The 19,234-nt window shown below is 37.9% G+C and overlaps 1 protein-coding gene across 4 annotated transcripts in view; it reads left to right on the top strand.

Annotated features, from left to right (window-relative positions):
• The window catches only part of LOC106954082 (protein FAM184A-like), a 129,761-nt gene that overhangs the window by 34,245 nt on the left and 76,282 nt on the right, over positions 1-19,234 (top strand). For all 4 annotated transcript variants that reach the window (XM_015043325.1, XM_015043323.1, XM_015043324.1 and 1 more), the window contains exon 2: positions 18,161-18,280. In XM_015043325.1, coding sequence (XP_014898811.1) covers positions 18,161-18,280 — 120 coding nt within the window. The remainder of the gene's footprint in view (positions 1-18,160; positions 18,281-19,234) is intronic.

The following is a 19,234-nucleotide window of genomic DNA, read 5'->3' as shown; positions in this document are numbered from 1 at the left end:
TTAAAGCTTTTCTCCACGTTCTGTGTTTCTACCACAGGCTCATGTTGGCTGTGTTTCTCTCTCACACACATTTCTGTCTCCTCTGAAGCACATGCGTTCACAGACATAATGAGATCAGAGTGTTTTCCTCTGAGGCCATGGGTGACACCAGAGAAATGGGAGTGGATAGATGGGGGGGATAAATGATAAACTGCTTCCACTTATTTAATCCTCCAATGCCACTCGTCTCATTTGGCTCCTTCCTGGGGAACAGAGGCGGTTTGAAATGAGCTGCACCTGCTGGAGGAACTGTTGGTAGGTTCTCAGGAAGTTGGTGTCCTCATTTATTCCAGTTTCATTAAAATCGTACAAAAAAGCTGCCAGATACCTGCTGCCTCAATGTTGTCTGGTCTTATTTCAGTTAGCCTGTGTTTGGGCTAATTTTTGTGCAATCAATGCATAGTTCTCATGTTGCGTCAACTTTGTAGCTGACAGCCATTTTGGTAGGTATTCATAGCTAACTGTCATGACCTAAGCCACAAGCGTAGAACTAGCTCTTACCTCGTTCAAATCTAACTGATACAGTATAAATGCAGTACAACTACTACTTTTAGAATGTTTGAGTTCTCTACCCACCTCTGTGTAATACTAAGATAAATATCAGTGATATTTACTTACTTCCGAACTCGCAAAATTAACTTGGCTAATGTAGCTTTTATCTGCAAGCAGGTGGCGTCACACTTCCCTGAACTTTGTAACTGAGGCAGTTGCTATGGAGTTGCTATGACAACACAAGCTTAGAACTAGCTCTCACCTGGCTCTTATCAACTTAGAAGCAGTATAAGTACATTACAACTATTACTTGATTATAGTTTTTGAGTTCCATACCCACTTCTGTGTAATATTAAGATAAATATCAGTGATATTTACTTACTGCTGAACTAGCAGAATTAGCTTAGCTAATGTAGCATTTCTCTGCTAGCTAAGATGAACATGTAGCCTAGGTGTTTGTTACTACATGTATTTACTCTGCCAGACACCAGAACGTGTTACTCACCTGAAGAGTTGGCACGTCCTTTATAAATCTGCTGAAACACTGATTGTTTATTTGGATCCCCATTAGCCATTGCCGTAACAACGGCTTCTGTTCTCGGGGTTCACATCATAAAACCACATTATTACGAAAACAGTTACAAGCACAACATAATATTAGAAACATAGCACATTTTCACAATTATAAGAATATATAATAAAATAATTAAGCAGGGCTCTTTTATTTGTTAAATTTTTAACATGAATGAAATGAGTTTCATCTTTTGTGCTGCATTCCTGTTGCCTGGTGGAAGAGTAAAGCAACCTTTTAAAGGTGCCTTGTTTTAAAATTGTGTAAAATTTGGCTAGATAAAAGTTGATCATATAAAAGAATTGTACTTAGTCAGCACTCTTCGTGTTCACTAAGTAGTGAACTGTGTCAGTAGATCGAAGGCAGCACATTGTCTGACATGTTTCTATTCTCTGCCTCATGCGGATTGATCCCGACAGCAGCCATCTTGTTGATACATTTCTTGAGTGTTGGTCAAGGGTGTCCATATAAACCATGGCTTATCTATGCTTTGAACTGTGCTTGCCTACCAAGATGGCGCGGATCACCTCCGATCCAGTCTTGTGGGAACTTTGTATCAGAATTGATAGTCTGTTGAGCGAAGCAAACTCTGGATAATAGCTGCCGGTATCCGAGTCCGGAGATAATCTAAGTTCATTCATAAGAAACGGCCTGATGTGGACGTGAGCCAGCGGATCAGATGGATTCCAGGATCACTGGATGGAGAATAATACCAGGACTAATAAAGTTGGTGCATCTTTGGCTGCACGCCATTGGCTCAGGAGCAAATCTGCTCCATGCTGCTTGTGCAGGCAGAACAGAGTCACAGCTAATTCTTTCATTCCTAGTGGCAGCTCTGCTGATGCTGAGCATTTTATAACGCTTTATTTTCTTAGTTGAGAGGATATAACACGAAGGTTAATAATGCAGTGAATTTTGGCACATAGAGACGACAGAAGTATCAGTTTGGTTCTTGGCATCCTCCTTCCATTAAGTTTTCTCAAGGTCACAAAGCTTAAAACACTGATGCCAAGATTCAACTTGTATCTTCGTGAAAAATAAAATATACAGTACCTGTAAAAAATATTCACTCCCCTTGTCTCATCGCTTTTACAAATTAACCATGACAGGCCTGGAAGATGTGGCTGAAAAATGTTTCATGATGTAAACGTTTCATATGAGTTTATCAATAATTATTGATTTGTTTTTATTTTTAAATATCTGAAATGCCACCAAACTTATGGTGTGACCTTTCCTGTTTTACCCACAGGTTCACTCCAGGCTTGTTTTTTATTTATAAGTGGTTATGAGGAAGGGTGGCAAAACTTGAAACTGCTGCTGCGCCAGTAACTCAACAGTTTGTTGCTAGGTAACCACAAGTTACTTAACAGTTCGTTGCTAGGTAACCACAAGTTACTCAACAGTTTGTTGCTAGGTAATCAAAGAGTGAGTGAGTTGGTTGTTTCCAACAACCTTCACTTATCTGACCACAAGTCTTTCTTCTGCCTACGTCTCCCAGAATGCTGTGCGGTTCTGGATCAGATCTCAGTAAATATGTTGAATACTCAATCGACCCAAATCACGATCAACAAAATGTAGCTTTCTTATTTTTATTTATTTATTCGTTTATTTTTAGCAAAAAAGTATAACTAATCCCCCTGTGAAAGCATAAGCTGGCATATTTAGAAGAACTCTACCAAAGAGGGTGGGAGCCATGGGACAAGGCCAAGTATCCCATATATTTATCAACTTTAAAGACCCTGAAGCACCTTTTTTCCCCAAATAAACCAACAAGTGACAAATCTGTGACTTAGATTTACTGAGATAGTTGTAGGTTAAATATTGTAGAACTAAACAAATTTACACAAGTGTCAAAATTCTCACAGACACATTAAAACAGAACTCTAATTAACCAATTTACAGAGTTAATCAGCAAAAACTGCAGTAGGAGCGTGCGATTTGGACTTCAAGTATTATCATGATGTTTTGTGGCACTACTGTGATAACGATTAAAAAACCAATACAAAGTATTTGTGGTACTGGGATAAACGATAATGCTGTTCTTTTGAGACCATTTCCAAATAATATGTTAATGACATGATAATGCAACACATTCTCAAAGATCAGTATATATTAAATTCTACTGAACATTTACCATAGGAACTGGAAGACACTTTAAATATCCAGAAGTAAATAAACAAAACAGAAACAACAAATAAAATGAATTGAAGTCTCTCAATAAATTTCTCCTTTAAAAAATGGGCTAGTTAAGACCAAAACGCCAAACTGAATACTTTTATTCTCCAGGTTTTGGTAGAGCGAAAAGGGGGAAACAATAAATCAAACCCCTGCACTAATACTTTTTAACCACACTGTACATCAAGATATTTTTCCTTTAGAAAACTTAGTCCTGATGGGTTTTGTTTTTTCATTTTTTTTTTTATTATAACTCTGAGATATGAACACGGTTATTTTCCCCTCTGGCATAAAAAACTCATCCAGTTGGAATGTAATTTTGCAGATCCTGAGTTTTTTTTCTGCTGTTACAGGAGCCACAGTCAGGAAATAAAACCTGCCGTAGATGATAGTTTTTCTGCTGCCTTGAAGAGAAAAAGAAAAACGGTCCTTCGTCAGTCCAGCTCAATTAAAACTGAAGTAAAGAGCCGCTGCAAGTGTCTGACAGTGAGGCAGCCTGTGGAGAGATGAAAGGAGAGGAGGACGGGCTCTAATCAAATTAATTTCTCTATAGCATCCATACAGAGACTCAGGGCCACCAAGAGCAGCACACTGCATTCAGATTGGACCGCTGAGCTCTGAAAAAGGCCCAGAAGCGACCTTAGTGTGTGGCCCAAAGCTTCTGCTGTGACTGTTTCTGTGCCTGTGCTGCCAGAAGTAACAAATGGTGCATTACTCCGTTTGAAATCTCTATAGGCCCCCTACATGTTATTGTTTACAACCACAAATTTTGTACATGCGCACAACGCTGGAAGGCAAAAAGACTTTTCTTTTCCGGGCCATCCATAGCAGTCAACCCAACCCAGTTGACTAAATGAAACCTGGAGATGTAGGTATTGTTCATTTAGTTCTGTGCGCCACAGGAAAGGGAAAAACAACGCAGGAAAACCTTTGAACACCTCAAAACCACTTTTTGCTTTCCTCGCTCTCTGTGTGGGCTACGTTACACACAGACTCGTTACCATAGCAACCGACAACACCACCACTCTGTTTCATGTACGCAGACATTTCCCACATAAAGAACCGAACATTCAGTCCGTTACAGTTTTATGTTTTTAGGCTTGATGCTTATTTTGCAATTATTAATAAGCGATTGCTGAGGGAGATTAGCTACCGCTGCTAACCTACTTCCTTCTCCCTCACTTTAATTTTTCTTTATGAAATCTTTTTCCTGACCTTGTTATCTAGCTGTCGTAGTGTTGACAATTGGTAGCAAAGCACTGTATCCCTTTTTCCTTTATAAATCATGAATACTTTTAAGATTTTGCACGTTTCTTAGACAACTTAACAGCTAAAACCAATGCTAGTCATCGTCAGCGAGCAGCTTTTTGCCCTCCAGAGGGGAGATAGAGGCGGGATCTTGCACCCGTAACGTTGCGCTGCAGCAAGTCTGCAGCATGATTCTCCCAAGTCTTCTTTTGCTCAGTTTGTTGTGCAACTTTCTGCCTCTCAATTTCTGTTTTCCTCTGAACTCCAGCTAATCTAGCTCACTCGGTGCAGGGAAGTTGGAACCAGATGCTTTACTCATTACTTGAAAACTTAGAAAACAAAAGAAAACAGTATTTAGTCAATAAGAGGAAAACATCTGGAGCTCAGAATGTGTTTTCTAGCTGCAGGATTAGTTTGAGATTCAAATATGACTCAAAAATGAGTCACATCTGTCATAGTTAAACCGGGCTTAATGCAAAATATACAGAAGGCGCATTAATTTATCCCTCCATCTATCACAGATACAGAGTGAGACTGTGCTTTTTGGGGATATTATGACTCATATCTATTTGCAAACTAGCATTTTGATATGCTGGATTTCCTCCTATTTCATTCACATGATAAAAGCAGAAACAAGCAGATGGTTTTCCTTCTCTTCTTCTGTGTCAACAAGGATGAAACGTGTGAAACACCTCAAACACGCAGGCTAACACCATCCAGATGGCATTTTGTAGTTACTTTAGCAAGGCACTACAGTTCTGTGTAGCTAATATGATGCAGTGATGCATCATATTAGCATACATGCTACAAACAGCCAACGGATCAAAAATAATTACTCTACATTTCAGTTAAAGCCTCATGAGAAGCTCGTGAACCTTTCCACATTTTGCCCTATTGTAATAAACCTTCGTTTATTTCAGCTTTTTTGTGACTGAAATTCAAAATTGATTCCAAAGGGGAATTCAACGTTTAACTGAACTGATATTCAAGGTTTTACAGGTGTTTTCCAGATGCAGTTGTCACTAAATACCTCTTGTATTAACTTGGCGATGCAATAATTATTATATAAGAACATGTTGTTTGTTGCTGGGGTTTCTGTTTTGTTTTTTTCTTTGTTGGTTTTTCTCTCTTCCTGCAGGTGTAAATTGTTGTTGTTTTCCCGATGGAGAGCACTTTGAACTGCTGTGTTGCTATACAAATATAATTGATTTATTGGATGTTGACTTGTATTTTCTCTAAATTTCTTTTATCTTGTACTCTTGCCTCCTTCTTTCCCTTCAAACATTTTCCTCCACTTTTCTCCTTTTCCTTTTTCCTTTCTTTCTTCCCCAATAATATCTGTGTGCTGCCTCTCAAAGTCCAGGCCTAAATCCAGAAGAGAAATTAGTCTGTGACACTCTGAATTCAAGTTATTTGCAAATATGAATAAGCAAGGAGATGAACGAAACAGGTTGAGAAATATCTCCAAAAGCTTTGTGGCTTCAGGGTGGACAGAACACAAATGACTGCCACACTTTCCTGATTTAATTTGTAAAATTAGCATCTTTAAAGTCAGTACTTGTGACAAAATGAAGAGAAGTGCTCTTTTTCAAGACACTGCATGTGTGAAGAAGCAAAATGCCAACAAACACTTTGTAACCATTAGATGACCGTATAATAAACTGATCTGATCACGGAGAGCAGCCTTTTAAATAAAACCGAGGTCTCTGCTTGTCTGTTTCACTGTTCGCTCATTCAGTCACGCATCACTGCAAATTCAGCTATTAGTCAGAATTTGAGAAGTGGTGGCATTTATTTATCCTTTATTGATAACATTTAATTTTGTTGAATGGATCTGTGCTGTCTGCAGAGAGCAGATGAGGCAGAAACTATTCAAATTCAATATTCAGGAGTCGCATTTTTACATAGTTTTGATGTTTTGCTTTGGTGACGTCTTAAAGGCTGTAGAGTGTAAAGGTTTATAGGTTATTGGTTTACCTTGTTATTTTAGACTGTATTAAGACTGAACTGGAGATATTTGGATGAAACTGCATTGACATTTATGTTGCACCTTCTATTTCTCTGGTCTTATCTCTCCATAGACCTCAAATTGGAAAATCATTTCTTATTTTGTAAAAATATGACAACGCGACTTCTTCAACGCCCTCTTCTCTCAGGTCAGAAAGTGCAATCCACAATCTGTTTTGCTTTTGTCTCTTTGCCCTGCACTGCTTTCTGAAGGTTCATATAATTCACCCATGCCCGTCATCATTATATCCTCAACAAGCAATAAAAGCACAAACATTCAAGTTGGCACCTAAAACTGCTACCAAACATGGCTTCTGTCCAACCCCCTCCTTCTGAAACACAAACTACAAGATGGAAATAATCATCAGTTCTACTGATATGCTAGAAATGCATCTAAAATTGTCTGATACTGATGTAAGTAGCGATATATTGTGCATCGCATTGGTACATCAGATGGTTCATATCCCCACAGATCAAACAGTTCCACTGGAAAAGAGTCGTGTATTACCCAGATCCGCTTTGTTCAACGAATCGTCTGCTGCGGCTCGGTCTGTGTCGCCTATTCCTCCTCTGTGATCAGAACAGGTTTTACCAGGCTTGTCACGACTTTACTTTCCCGGGATTCTTCATTTAGAAGCCATTACTGATGCACTTCAATTGGCGGATTCTTAAATGAGCCAATGCACTCATCAGAGATTCTGCATTAAATTAAAGGACAGACTTTTTGCATTTTACAGCACCGCCACTTATAGCAGCACAGAACATCCCATAATTAGCTGGCGGATTAAGGTGCACCTTACAGTTTAGCAGATCACAGCCTTGCATTCTAATTAAAGTAATTAGCCGCCTATCTCTCTCCATGCTTTGGTAAATTCTTACTCAGAAAATGCATAAAACTGAAGCCGTGGAAATGAAATGGAAGACTGCCTACATGCGCATGTTTTAGTTTTTTTTTTTATATCCCAAAATAACATATTAAAAGTTTAAAACTGTGCTGCAGCAAGAAAACAGAAATTAAGTGAGTTCTAAAACTATATTTCCAAAGTAAAGTGGCGTTTGAGCAGCTGGTGGTGGGATTGAGTCCTGCTGGTTTCTGTGTTGCTTTTACTCATTTGAACCAATAATCTAACATGATCTGGTTTTAGAATAAGGGAATATTGAGCTTTCAGGATGGACATCCTCAATCTTTTGAAATTCTTTGAGCCGTTCTTCCAGTCATCCAAATGGAGTTAGCTTTAGCAGTTTAATTTTAAAACTGTCATCCAATTTCCAAACCCTAAGATGATAAAACATTCTAGTTATGACCAACTTATTTCATTCAGTTCATGTTCAATGGACAGATTTTAAATGGGAAATCTCGCAAAACTAAACGTGATTTCAGAGAAGCAAACATGGCCGACTGAGGAGGAGTAATGGTGATGGTTTATGGACTTTAACAAAAAAAACTAGAAAATGTCCAGTCCAGTCAACGTCTGAGATGTTGACTGGACTTCTTGGTTTTCCATAGCCGTTATTTTGTCTTCTGTGTTTTAAGCTGCTTTCACACCAACCCTGTTTAGTTTGCTTTGATCAAACTCTAGTTTGTTTGTCTAGAAAGTCTGGCTCCTTTAGGGAGATGTGAATGTGCAATCAATCTCTGATGTGGACCAAAAAAGAGAACTCTAGTCTTCCAAAAACATTGGTCTCGGTTCAACTAAAGTGAACTCTAGTGTGAATATGTGAATGGCTGTGCAGGGCATTCTGGGAAAATCCAAACAAGGCAAACGCCTGAGTCTAGCGCTAGCGGGAGAAATGGTTCGTGGTCTTTTTCCAAAGCCTACAGCCACTGAAATCTGACACCACTCCATTTTTGTTTACATTTATGAAGAAGGAAGTTGCGCTTGGTGTCTTCTTCACAGGTTTTCATGTTGTTTCCTTCAGTAGTTCTTGGTGCAGCGCCACCATAGGTAGGGAGGGGAACAGGTTTTTCAATTAGTTTGGATCGTTTGAGACAGTGCAGTGTGAAAGTGAATCACAGCAGCTGAAAATGTAACAAATGTTGCAATTTTGGTCCCCAATCAAACCACATCTACTGGACTACCAATGAAAAAACAGATTCTCCTTTGTGATTCCATCACTTTGCTTTCTGGTGACGGGTCACATTCAACAGGTGGCACTCGTTTATCCTCAGGCTACACCCCGCAGGGATGTGGGTTATCCAACATGTTTTTATCCGGTTTTACCCTTCTGAGCCGACTAGACCACTCCACACATGGAGTGCAGGAGTCTTAAAGACAATATTTTAAGATTGTCTTTCGGACCATCATAATGTTTGGGGCGTCCTTAATATTGGGACAAAAGTGGGCATAAAAATCTTGCCTAGGCAGAACAAGGATTACTACTAAAAACATTCTGGAAATTTGCATTAAAAAAAAGAGAAATGTCCATTTTGACAAGAATTTGAGCCGTTGCTGAGTGTAAGCTAAAACTTGAGATCAGAGTGAAAGGCCACTCTTGTTAAATTTTATGTCTGCAGTTTTTTTGGGTTGGCAGTATGACAGATTAAAAAGGGCCTTCAGTTTCAGTTTGTCTGATAGTTGTTCACACTCTGCACTCTGTGATGATTTGACAAAGAAACTGAACTCTTCTACCAGCGACAAACAGGCTGGGTTTTCCCAACATCAAGAAGACGTTGAGTTGCTAAAGAATAGTGACAAATAGTTGCTACGACTCAAGTGCAGACAGAACTGGTGTGAAAAGAGGAAAACAAGGCGTCCAGCTGAACAATGGCTTGATATGCAGCAGTAATGATGAAGATAATTGCTTGCTAAACTAGTTTTCCACTAAACCAACTGTGCAATTGCCTCGTCTCTGAAGACTCTGCCTGCAAAATGACACATCGAAAGTTGTTCCAGCAATTAAGCGCCGCGTCCCCCCTCTGACCTTTTTCCGCATAGTTAACGATTTTATCCCCAAGTGTGCAGAAATCAATATCCAGCAATGCAAAGACACCCGTTCGTATCCATGGGGCTTTTCTTTGGAAATAATTTTCTGCTTTGGCTTCGTTTTAAAACCAAAGCTACTGGAGAAAGTTAAGTTTGGAGCTGTTGAAAGTTGTGGTGTTTTTATGGAGGTTTTATGGCTGAAATGGCAAATCTATAATATTTAATTAAGCAAAAAATCTACAAGATGCAGTTTACTGATTTCAGTGAGTTGTGAAAGATCAGAGCTTGAATAATGACCCTAATTATTTATGACTGGCTCCATGCTGTGGTGACCATGTATCCAAATATGAATATAGACAGAATTAATGCAGATCCTGGAACTTTTACAATGATCATTATTTTACGGATTCAAAAGGAGCTGCAACTATGAATTATTTACTAATTCATTATTCTACGATTAATTGGATTAAAAAGATTCACATTTTGCAGATTTTTCATTTAATCTTAATCCTTCTTATGTAATAGTAGAAACGCATTAAAAGATGCAAATAAATAAAAGCCACTTTTAAATAAGAGCTCAAAATGCAATAGAGGCTTTTCTTCAGTGAATGTCTGATCATATATAGACTAATATACCGATTAATAATTGGATAGCAAAAGGTGTTTTGAGATTTTTTTTTTTTGTTTCTTATCGTATTTGATCCAGTTTTGAGGAGTTTTGGAAAGAGCACATTTACAGACCTTAAATGCAAAATCTATATATTTTTCTTAATTTTTGGTTAAACTACTGCTTTGACTGTGCTGTTCTTCCAACAAATGTTCTTTTTTAAGCCTGTACACTCCAGTTAATGATAAATCAGTAACTAAATTAGTTTACGACTATTTCAATAGCCGATTAATCACCAGTAATCCCATTAATCGTTTTAGCCCTCGATACAAGAAATATAATAATTTTTTGTATGTTCAGTCCTCATTTTTCCTCCGCCCCTCTGCACTGCGAAGACTAAACCCCTTTTTCACAAGGTGGGAAATGGCTGCAGGCTAGCATTAAGGTGGAGAAATGATGGTCATTACACATCATCATTATCATCAAAGTCTCATTAGCTGACCTGGATGATAGACTTTGTAGGAGTGTGTCTGTGTGTGGAGCTGCCTGTTGGAAAGGTAACAAGAGACAGCCAACCATTTCTATTCATTTAATCCTTTGATAAGTTTCAAGAGGAGCTGCATCTTTTCATTTTTGATGATTTGGATCTCTTTAAAGCCAGCAGAACAAAAAGTGAACTCTCTTGAGGTCGATGTCCGCCACAGTTTGCTTAAATTTTTTATTAGAGCCGCACAATATATTGAATCGCAGGCGTCAAAACAACTTCAACGTGTAAAACATCCGAAAAGGAGAAGGTGCCCAAAAAGTACGCAAGTAAAGGTGAAAACTAGCCGTCCAAGAAATTACTCGAGAGCTAAAAAGTATTTGATAAAACGTAACGGATCAAATGATCAATCATTTAATATTTAAAAATTACGTCATCAGACAGACCAAAATATAAAGTTAAAATGCAAGTTTACCCTATAAAAGATCAGTAAACTTTAATATTTGTAAAAAAAAAAAAAACCGGTTAAAACTGGAACGGGAAGATATTTCAAAAATCCAAAACAATAAATAGAAATAAAAACCGCTTACAGCCGCAACCATAAATAAAATTATGATGTGTCTGCAAACAAAATTGCCCTTCAAAAAATATTAATCATTAGAATGCAAAGATCAAATTCTAATTTATCATGTGATTAACTTTTCTTATTGTGACAGGCTTAATCAGAATCTGAAACTTGGCTTTTTATCTTTTGTGTTACAATAAATCTTCACTGGTTCTTGGAATATTTATTCAGATGCAGAATCTTAATGGAGCCTTTTCAACTAATTTAGATTGACATTTGGATTTGAATGAGGTGAACTTAAAAGAGCATCTTTGTCTTTGATTACAGCAGAACACAATTAAAAAGTCATGGCTTTACTTCTATTGTTCAGATGAAAGCTGCTTTATTTTCATTTAGAAAACTTTCTTTAGTTTTTAGGGGGTTTTTCACTTAGGTTTTTTTCAGTATTCTTCCCTTAACTCTCATATTTCTGGGAATGTATCCATATTTATTCTATTTCAAATATTGTAAAAAAAACATGAAGAAAGGGCTTCAAATTTCAGTTTATTTTCTTCTGCTTTCTCAGTGACTGGCTGCAGAAGTCTCCAGTGTTTACACACACACACACACACACACACACACACACACACACACACACACACACACGGTGTGCTGCATTTTTCTGTCGCCTTATTGATCCGCTGCCTTCTGTCATTTAAGCAAACCGCTGCTTGAACACGAAGTGATCGACCGGCGGAGAAGAGAAAAGATCTCCGTCGTGAGCGACTCTCACTCGTTCTCTTACAAGGCTCCAGTGATTATTTAAAGCTCTTTAGTAAAATGGAAACTGTCACTGGATTCTTTCAGCTTCGCGGTTTCAGATCCAATGTGAGACTGAACTAGAGCTGCAACTAACAATTATTTTACTAATCGATTATTCTGACGATTAATTGATTAATTGTATAAAATAATTGCCACATTCTGTAGATTTTTTTTACTTAATGTTAGCCTTTTTCATACAGTATTAAAAATACATTAAAAGATGCTAATAAACAAGTAATTAAATTAGTTTTTAATGAAGAAAATAAACATTTTACAGCTTAAATTCAGCATTCCTTTAGTGGACACTTGTCATTTGTATAAAATAATTCTAACATCATTAAGTTGAAAGCTCAGCACTTACTAATCGACTTAACAGTACAGTGTAATATGTTGAACTGATTAATACCTTACAGAATTTTTCAGGTGAAATTTTGAGTTTGTATTTACAGGCAGTGTTGTTGTTTTTTTTTTTTTTTTTTTTGTTTTTTTGTTTTGTTTGGTAAAATAAGAAAGTTATAAAAAAAATTGATAGTTTTGGTTTAATTTTGTTTTTAGTGTGCAATTCTTTCAACAAATGGCCTTTTTTGAGTCTGTATACTCTAGTTTATGATTAATCAAGTACTAAATTAGTGTATTATTAATTCAGTAATTGATTAATCAAAACTAACCCGATTAATCGTTTCAGTAGAAGACTGAACAGACCAAAGATGTTGAATTGCAGAACATTTTAGCCAAATAATAAATAAATGAAATAAGCTGCTCCGTGGGGACGACGGTACCTCCTGATTTGTAGCTCCTGTTGTAATGAGGACATAATATTCAAACTGACCTGGACTTGTTTTTAATTCTGTTTCCAGCCTCTCAAAGCTGAATTCATGCAGCTAACCAAAGAACAAGGCTTTAAGTGATGGAACCACAAACAGTAAGCAGTCCGCCTCACATGGACTGCTCTCGTCTCATTAGGATCATTGTTTGTTTATTATGGTTTCATTTCTAGCTCCTGCTAGACACTGCATCCCCTCCTTTACCGCCTATATGGCCTCAAACTTCTTTTTTCTTACAAACGTCTGACTTTTCAATGTCAGAGAACATCCTAGTTTAGATTTTTTAAATTTAAATCTATAAAAGGACAGCGTAATGTAAAGTAGACTTTTTGTTTTTTTACCTGGAGTGTTGCTCTGATTGTTTCATGTATGTTTGAGAAATTTAATCTCCATGGCAACCATTCAGCTGTGCAAAACGCCTGGGTGGACCTAGCCCCGCCTCCGAGATGCAGCTCCTCCTCAGAGCTGCAGTTTCTGAGCTTCTGTCTCCCAGAGCAGCTCTCCTCCACTCAGCTCCTTCAGACTAGCCAGCAGCAATTAGCAAACACCTGGTGGAACTGAGCATCTCATTATAGGAGCTACTTCTCAGTGAAACGCTGGTAAAAACGTTGATAAAGGGTTCATAAAGGAGCCATGTTGTGATGACCTCCTGGAGGCGGAGTTTCAGAAAGAGCAGGAGTTTCTTAAAGAGACAGAGGCCCAATTTCAAGACCATAGAGTCGAAGTCAAATGTCTTTGAAGTCATATTTGATGTATCATTTTTACAACAACTGAAGGTAACATAGTTACTTGGTTGTGCTATGAAATGGCACTGCATGCCTGGATAACACATAATACTGCCACTTTAATCATAAAAAATATTTTTTTCTTACAAATTTAACTTTTTTGTGATGGAGAATTTAAAATCTTTTTATTGTAAATCTATAAGTTTCACAGGATTTTTTTTTTTGGCAGAATTTGGCACAATTATTATTTTTCTTTCATAAACAATGATCCTAAAACTAAATAATAAGTACATTCAGGTTTTTCCCAGGCAAATATAATCTCCATAGTCTACTTAATTTAATTTACTCTTAGCATTGGTTTTAAAAATGTCCGCTGCGTTTGACTCGGCGTGTCCCTTCAGGGTTACCATAAAATGCCTTGACATGGAGTTAAATTCGACCTCAAAGCAGGACGTTTTTTAAAGCCGCGTGTCGTCTTAATCAGAGCGAAGGCGACTGAAAACCAGCCTGAGAGGCTCCCTGCTGGCGCTCTGAGTCCTGTAAATCGAGTCATGCTCACACACTCCCAAAAGCAGAGTGTGTCCTTGAATGTGGGAATAATTAATGATTAATATGGCAAAATTTACCTCAATTTTTTAAATGAACTACTGGTGTTTTTTGGGTGGCAGAGCCAGAAAAAGCAGACTTTATCTCTCCAACACACACTTTATTCCACGATGGTTTCTGCCGCCTGGTGGCCATTAGTCAGGCCAATCACACTGATGCGTTTGGACCCGGGTTCACTGGTTCACCAGGATCTTGGCAGCCTGTGCTAGTGGTGTGTGTGTGTGTGTGTGTGTGTGAGTGTGCGCGCGTGTGTGTTCCTCTGCAGCATTCTGATTACTGCATTTCATCTGCAGAAGTGTCTCGTGACGGAGATTTTTAGCTCCTCTAAGAGCTTCTTCGTCTTAAGCTGATGAGAGGCTGAATAATTCAGCCGCTCTGAGGAAAAGATGCCTTATTTTACTGCAAACCAAATATTCTCAGTCGCTGTTTGTCTCTGATCTCGGGCAATTCATTGCTCATTTACGAACACAAAGCTCCAAATAAAAGCACAGGCTGTGAATTTGAACCTTTATATATATACTGTTGAGTTGAACTGACAGAAAAGGCAAAGAAATGTGTTTCTGCCTTTTTAAAAGCTTCTATTTTCAGCAGGAAAGGCTTCACTTTGCACTGGATTTGAGTGCCAACCTGCTGTTTACTGACTGAAATGTTAGCTCCATGTTTTAACTGCTCACAATTAGAATATGCAGCATTATTTTTTAACCAGATTCAGTCAAGGAAAAGCTAAAACTGAGCACGCCCCCTGAGTACACTGCAAAAACATTACGTTTTACCAAGTATATTTGGTCTAGTTTCTAGTGGGAATGTGTTGGTGCACTTAAACTAAGACAAAACTATATATTGAGACCATTTTTAACCAACATACTGGTAATGACATAATAATTCAAGAACCCATTCTCAAAGATCAATAAACTTTAAATGAACATTTAACACTGGAACTGGAAGACATTTTAAATAAATAACCAAAACAACAAATAAAATCAGTTATTAAGTCTGAAAAGGGCTTGTTACAACTTTCATCATCCAGTAGAAAAAGAGAAAAATTCTGAATCATTCAAATGAAAACTGAGTTTCCATTGACGGTATATTATGTTTTTGGATCTTTTGTAGAAAACATCAAAAAAACAAAGCTTGTGTATAAACAAGAAGTCTCACTTTGATGTAAATTCTTCATTCAGTGACGCTTCTCTCACTGGGTAAAGTATCCAAATATTTTTCTCTAGTAAAACGATTATTAAAACTGCTCATAGAAGTACATTTTTTCAAAACGTTATACGAGTAAATGCATAATTTGTCTGTAATTTGTCTTTCCTTTAACACGTTTGTAGAGCAAATCTACCCTGACACCACAAGGCGACCCGTCCCACCCTGGTGTTGCCTTGGTTCCCAGTTAAAAGCACAATAAACATTAAAAATAAAGAGAAAGTTGCAGACCTGCAAGTTTAAGTGGCTCCTGTGGCTCAGAGTTCACGCATTACGTGAGCAGGACACAGAATAGAGTTTTGAAAACATCCAAGCAATAAATAAATCAGGAAAGTGTCAAAGTTTGCTTTAATTTTAAAGCAGTTTATAGAGTTCACACAAGCAGCAGCGATTTGCTCGTTTAAATATGACTCTCTGCTGTAAATGGCATCAACCTGAAGCGGGACTGAGGATAAAGTTTTTTTTTAAAAATACACCACACTGAATTGACTACATGAATATATAAACACACAGAGCTGCTGCTTAGTGCTATAATGTTAAATTACAACGCGCAACAGATAAAAACAAGACCGAATGGTCACAGTTGAATTCACAGGTCATCTGCATCAGAGGAGGAAAACAAGTTGTTGTTTATGATGAGTCAGCAGTTTGCGGCTCAGCGAAAACAGAAAAAACAAACACTTATTTAAGAAACACAACTTTTCTTGTTATTAGAAGCCCCAGATGTGGATGTGATTGTCTCCTTCGCTTCTCTACACTGTTTTTCTTCTCCTGCTCTTTTCTTCCTTCTTTCTTTGTCATGTAAGCTTGGGAGACCTGAAATGATCTTTTTTGAACCAATATGTTTCAGAGTGCCGGTTTTGTTGGAAATAGTTGGTGTTGGAAATAATCTGTTCCCCCTCCATAACATGGGAACTAATTAATTTACCAGCAAGTCTTTAACTATATGTATTCCTCTCACAATGGATGACAAATCCTGCATATTTGGGAACATTTGCTGTTTATTTGTCAGAGTTACTGGGGGGAACCAAATATTTCAGCTGCCTGAAAGAATCTGTTCCCACTCAATAACATGGGAACTAATTCCATTAAAGAGCAAATGTTACCAAACATACAGGACTTGTTGTCCATGGTGAGAGGAATGAATACAATTGAAGAGTTTTTGAAAACTCATAATTAGTTCCCATGTTACAGGGAGGGAACCAAATATTTCAGAGATTATTGAAATCTCTGAAATAAAGAGCAAATAAAGAGCAAATGTTCCCAAATCTGTAGGATTTGGTGTCCATTGTGGGAGCATTAAACATAGTTAAATACTTGCTGGTAAATGAATTAGTTCCCATGTTATGAAGGGGAAACGGATTATTATTATTATTATTATTTCAAACAGAAGAAATATTTGGTTCCCTCCATAACTTTGGTAAATAAAGAGCAAAGGTTTTCAGATTCTCAGAGATGGAGGTGTGCCTGAGCGGTGATTGGTTAATCCCTGTCCCATGGCTTCTCCCATGTTCTCATGCATCTCAGAATAATATAGACATGATTTCAGGTATTTAACATAAATGCTAGAACTTATTATTTTCGACCCAAAAACGACATTAACTATCACAAATTGTGGATCAGTGGAGTGTATTCTGATTCTGACCCATGGTCTCTGAGTATCTTCAGCAGCTTTGTGCGGCTCAGTGTCCTGAATTATTGACCTGCTTCTCCTCCAGCAGCAGCAGCAGCATCACATTTTTCTGTTTCTCAGAAACAGAAATGTGTCTCTGCTCTCTTTCATGTGAAACCTCATTCCCATCCCGCTCTTTGTGCCCATGAGCCGGGGGATTACTGCGCTGTCAGATTACGGCTCTCCGGACGGCCGCCTGCATTTTGGGGATGGGATTTAAAGGTCAGAGGTCGGTCCCGTGCGCGCAGCGGTTTGCTTGTGTTATTTTTAACCCCGGTGATGCACAGCAGCAGCCCATTTCTAATTCATGACCACGGGGCGTCGCTGAGCTGATAGCGGGATCATGGAGGCTCATTTACATCCTGAATCTGCTTATTTGTGATGCAGAAGCTTTACAGGCCTCGTGCTACGGCTACTTAATCCACTCGTTTGATTTGGAAGATCTGATTTCATGTTTTTATTCCATATTCTCTGGAGTCTGTAGGTGCCATCAGAATCATGACTTTCTGATGGAAACAAAAACAGACATTGATCATCTGTCAGAAGAAGAAAAGAGCAGCGTTTTTGGTTGTTTTTTAAATATTCAAGCCGAATCGACTTTTTGATCGTTTCTGCACATTTCCGATACTCCAGCTGCTCTTCATGAATAAATGCAAAGCTTTTCTGTCTTGTAAACTGAAATCGTTGTAACGGCTTCGCTTTTATCCAGTTACACTTCATCCTGAAACGATGTTCTGCTGCTCAAAGTCTGCATTAAATATTCAGCAGCATGTATGCAACGAGTCGCACAGTCGAGTATTAACACTAATACTTAATACATTAAGTCCTGATAGTGATCATGTTTAGCATCTAATGCAGAGGTGGCCAAACTTTTTGTCATGTGGGCCAAAAAAACTCAGATAAAGCAAATAAAGTAGCCAGATATATCTTCTTTTTAATCTTAGACTCAACTTTTGCACATTTTCTATCTTATAACAAAAGCATCTAGTTAAGTTACAAAACAGGATTTTTCATAGCAAGCTTGTGAGGGTCTCTGGATAGACATGATTCTACTTTCTAGTACCAGAAAGTCATAGCAGAAATAATTTTACCCAGATTTAAAATAAAAAGTTTAACAAACAAATCAGTGTAATTCTTGGACTGCAGCCTAACAAACAGTCCCTGGGCCACACTTTGGACACCCCTGACCTAATGCGTGTCTGTCCTCCGTGCTGCAGGTTATCTATGCACTGAACACGAAAAACGACGAGCACGAGGCGGCCATTGCCACGCTGAAGGAGGCGCACGAAGAGGAGGTGCAGCAGATCCTGTCTGAGACCAGAGAGAAGATCCTGCAGGTGAACCTTCGCTCACACGCTGCAAAAATTAAAACCAACAAGTAATTTTTCTCTATTTTCTAGTGCAAATGTCTTATCACACTTAAAATAAGGCAAAACTGACTTAGAACTTATTTTCCAACAAAATATATAAGCTTGTTTTAAGTGATTAATTCCTCATTTTTGATTAAAAAATACTAGTCACTGGCAGATTATTTTAATTATATGTAATTACATGGATGTTGTGCTAATTTTGGGCTTTTTAGGTAAACATTATGTGCAGAAGTTTGAATTTATGGTTCTAAAGCCATATTAGCCCCGCCAGGCATCAACAGCTGGTAATTATCTTCCTCTCCTCGGTCAGAAAAGGCTTCATTTGTTTCATTTTCCCCATGAAAACGTGACTTTAGGAGTGAAACTTTGTACCTTTTTGCACCTGCCAGGTCTTCTTTCCCTCCTTTTTAACTCCAGATCAAACACAGGATTTCATCACCTCAAAGCGCCGTTACAGAGACTCACCACTGTAAAGTATTATCAGATTAGCCAGGATCTCACCGCCGGCTCTCAGAATGAAATCATCAATATTTTATCGGCAGAATATTCGTCTTTCAGGGGTTTCTGCCTGTGAATGGAATGAAAAAGATCTTATGTTTGGGAGAAACGTGTTTTTCACCGATCATGGTAGAAATATGGCTCAGTTCAAAAAAATATAAAACAAAATATCTGATAAAATCTCTTAATTATCACTGATGTGTAAAAAAAAGTCAGAGAATAATCCAATAGGCTGAAACCCAAGAGTTGGAATTACACTTAATAGGGCTGAAACTAACGATTATTTCAATAATCGATTAATCCATTGATTATTCTGACAATCGATTAAACTGACAAGAAATTGTCACATTCTGTAGATTTTTTATTTAATCATTGAAGCCTTTTTTATACAACATCAGAAAGATGCAAATAAAAATATTTCAG

This window comes from Poecilia latipinna, unplaced genomic scaffold, assembly GCF_001443285.1.
Source record: "Poecilia latipinna isolate Pla-1442-1.1 unplaced genomic scaffold, P_latipinna-1.0 Scaffold625, whole genome shotgun sequence".
NCBI classification, from domain to species: domain Eukaryota; kingdom Metazoa; phylum Chordata; class Actinopteri; order Cyprinodontiformes; family Poeciliidae; genus Poecilia; species Poecilia latipinna.
The sequence above is the reverse complement of the archived record's forward strand: the minus strand, read 5'-3'. Positions and strand labels throughout refer to the sequence as shown.